The following is a 3,562-nucleotide window of genomic DNA, read 5'->3' on the forward strand; positions in this document are numbered from 1 at the left end:
GGACGGAGATTTGGAAAATAGGCGTGATTTATTATTTGTTGAGCGATTATTAAGGAAATTGATTCGTTCTCGAGTCGGGGTCCATCGATTTGTATTCTGGGTAAAAATCAATGTATCTGAATATAACCTGATTGTATTTATCCCGTGTACATCAAGGTACATTTCGATAAATATATCTATTCGTAACCTGGATACAAATCAATGGTCCCCTTCTCGAGAACGACTGTGTTATGATCTTGTCCGGACGTTTTTCGATGATTTTTTTAGGGGATTTGTGCTTGAAATATGTCAAAATTTATGAGCGCAACTTGGAAATGATATTATCTTGCCATTTACTTCCACGGAATAAGACTACAAATCGATGTCGACGGACGAATTTTGTTTGAAATTGTGATCCGACTAAAAAAGTACATGACAATATTTATATGATGTATTGTAAAAGTAATTTGCACATTTCTTTGTAAAACAAGCATCCACAAATCCGTGGAATATTCTACAATGGATAACAACGGAGAACCGTCGCTACCGTGTCACAATCTGCTTGCTAGTTTAACACGATGGTGACTGCTTACAAAAAGAATAAAAATCTGCGTAATGTTCTTGTCCATGGTAGATTAGATCGCCTTTCATTATCTCTCTGAAGCAATTGCTTTGCATTTTTGAAATATTTGCTTCTCCAGGAGGAGGTAACTTGATGTATTCTAATGCTGAAATCCATGGTCTCTTCTTGTGACCTAGGCCAGTGCTTCTATAAGAGAGTCTCTCTTATAAAACCTTATACGATATTTCCTATATTTCAATGGAAACCTCTACTGCGATAGCGTCTTTGGTTACCAATAGAGAAAGAAGACCAACTATCATCATCATTACAGACCTCATGTAGAATAAGAAATAATCATCCAGAGGAAAAGGATTTTTAAATATAAACTTACATTTTATGATTTATTTTAACCACAGCCAATGAGAGGCGTGATGTAAGCATACAATTTTAAAATTGATTAAGCTTTTAGCCCGTATGTAGTAACATATTCCATCAAATCTTGAAGAGTAAGAATCAACATTTCACATTTGCGGAGTTTGAGTGTCTATTACATTCCCAAATCATCATAATAATATATAGTTTATTAAAGGGATTGTCAAAACGTTTCAAAAATTTTTGTTGTGGATAGGGGAGGATGCTATCATCAATTTGCATCATTCCAATTTTCTGCCAGACGTCTGTTGTTCATGCAATTCCACTAAAAATTTGTGTTCGATGACGTCACAAATCGTAAAATATTCCTAAGGTAATAAAGCAAAAGGTTTTCACGTACCACGGACTGAAAGGAAATTGGTCGATTTTTCGCGCTCACTAATGCTGTACAAAATTAACATCAGAATATTCCAAGAAAAGGTATTTCAGACGGTCAATGGCTGGATTATGTCTTTAGCTTAGGCTTAGACTAACGCCTAGACTCATTTCTCCACTAAAATAGAAGGATCTATTTTTGACGCTTACGGATACGTACCACGTTTGCGCAACTACGATCGAAAGGAGTCTGGGCTTAACAAGAAACAAAGTAAACCCTTTTAAATTCACGAATTAGTACACGGAGAAAAATTTAATTAAATGTAAATTACACGAAACCAGATTTCATAACATGTAATTTACAGAAGGATATTTACACATCAATGGTTCTCATCATCTGTGACAACTATTATAGAATATTCAACTGACTACAGTATTCAAGCCCCGTGGCTCATTTACGAACACATAATGTGGTGTATAAAATTTATTTAATTAAACTTAATTCCGTAGAAATTTCTACTAACAGGTAGCTGCAAGTTCTGCACCAGTGATTAATCATGTTGTCTTACTCAGGGACCCCAGATGAATTTCTTTATTTTTCTGGCCAGTGGTATTTTTTTTTTAAATGAAACAAATAAATATTTGGTTTGAGGAACGAAATGATTTATTTATAGGGAATGACTTCCAAAGCATCCATGAAATGATAAGTCTCCCATTTTACCCCACATTGGAGCCTCTGGCCCCCTTGACCTTCAGCTAATTTTCTATTTCCTCTATCCCTGTTTATTTCATCTTCAGAAATCTGTTGGTTTTTTTATGTTGCCCATCCACACAGAGACTGATACATACCATAAAAATCCGTACGTGCAAAACTTTTCCATTAACCAAAGTAAAACCGGTATGTTTTCGTGTGATATTTGCATTTATGAACGTTCTGAAGACCTGGAAACTAGAACAGATGTAAATAGTTGCCATCTGCTGCCAAATTATAAAAAAATAGTATAAAAATGGCTTCTAGGTGTCATATCGTATTATGGTGATAATGAAGCCTAACCTTAAAAAAAGGTTTTTGGATCATATGATTGTAGACAGTTCTCTAATTTCCCTGGCCAAGATTGTCCCCAGTATATCCTAACTCCTCCATATTTTAGTACCACCCCAGGCGTCTTCGAGGATTGCAAAATAAACATTTGCTGAAATCATTTTCATTAATATCAATGAACAAGCAAGCTTTCTTTGTTAGTGTTACATTAAGCATAGAAAGAACATAGTTGAACATGATTAAGGCAGAAAAAGAAGCACTTCATAAAGTCTTAAATCTTAGTCGGAAACAGTTTCTTTGTTTCAATTATTATAATTACAATTAACAACATCGTTTTGGTTTATGTCTGTTCCAAGCATACTAAATTGTAGCACATCTATTTCCACCCCATAGGTATCAGCTGAAACCGTGATGGTCACAGTGTGTTCACCTTTTTGCAGAGTCTGCTCCGTTCCAATTCGTCCTGATCTATAAAACACGTTCCAATTGTGTCCACCATTTGATCCGCTTATAGATTGGAAAGTACCAAGTACCTCATCGTCCAATCTGACTTCCATGGTATCTGACTCACCATCATTGGAGCTACGGATGTTATCAAGAACAACACGTGTAGTTGCAGGAACACAAAATGTGAAGGATGCTACGTCCCCATTGCTCAGTTTAAGAACTTGTGAGTTAGATGCTTCTGATCGGGAATTGATCTCATATTGTCCCTGGACGGCTTCTCCCTCAATGGATATAGATTTGTAACGACAATTGATGGTGTCTTGGTCATCGTTATTGTTAACTTCTAACTGTATGTTATCAATCTCAACACCATACTGATCAGCAGTGTCAACTTTGACGTATAATTTATGTCTTCCAGAATTCATCTGACTCTGTCCGACCTCACCAGATGATCGAAACACGTTCCAATTCTGTCCATTATTTGCCTCTCCTGTTGTCTGGAAACTGCCGATGGTATCGTCATTAACGATGACATCTATTCTATCTGTACCTCCATCGTTTGAATATCTAATATTCTTAACTTTTACTAGGGCACTTTCCGTCAGACAGAATTCATACGTTGCTTTGTCATCCTCGCTTAATTGCAGAGTCTGTTGATTCGACGCTTCTGATCTTGAATTGATGACGTTTTTGTTGTTTTCTCCTTCAATGAAAACTTCCACTGCAATAACTTGTTTAATTACCAATAAAGAAAGAAGACCAACTATCACTACCATTACAGACAT

The 3,562-nt window shown here is 36.0% G+C and overlaps 1 protein-coding gene across 1 annotated transcript; it reads right to left on the reverse strand.

The window, feature by feature from the left end:
• Window positions 1-2,632: 2,632 nt before the first annotated feature.
• Window positions 2,633-3,562, reverse strand: LOTGIDRAFT_154901 (hypothetical protein; the record flags this gene model as incomplete). Its single annotated transcript, XM_009065404.1, has 1 exon — window positions 2,633-3,562. One exon carries the CDS (start codon window positions 3,560-3,562, stop codon window positions 2,633-2,635), a length of 930 nt encoding a protein of 309 aa, XP_009063652.1.

The sequence above is a fragment of the Lottia gigantea genome (assembly GCF_000327385.1).
Source record: "Lottia gigantea unplaced genomic scaffold LOTGIsca_7, whole genome shotgun sequence".
Taxonomy (NCBI): Eukaryota; Metazoa; Mollusca; class Gastropoda; family Lottiidae; genus Lottia; species Lottia gigantea.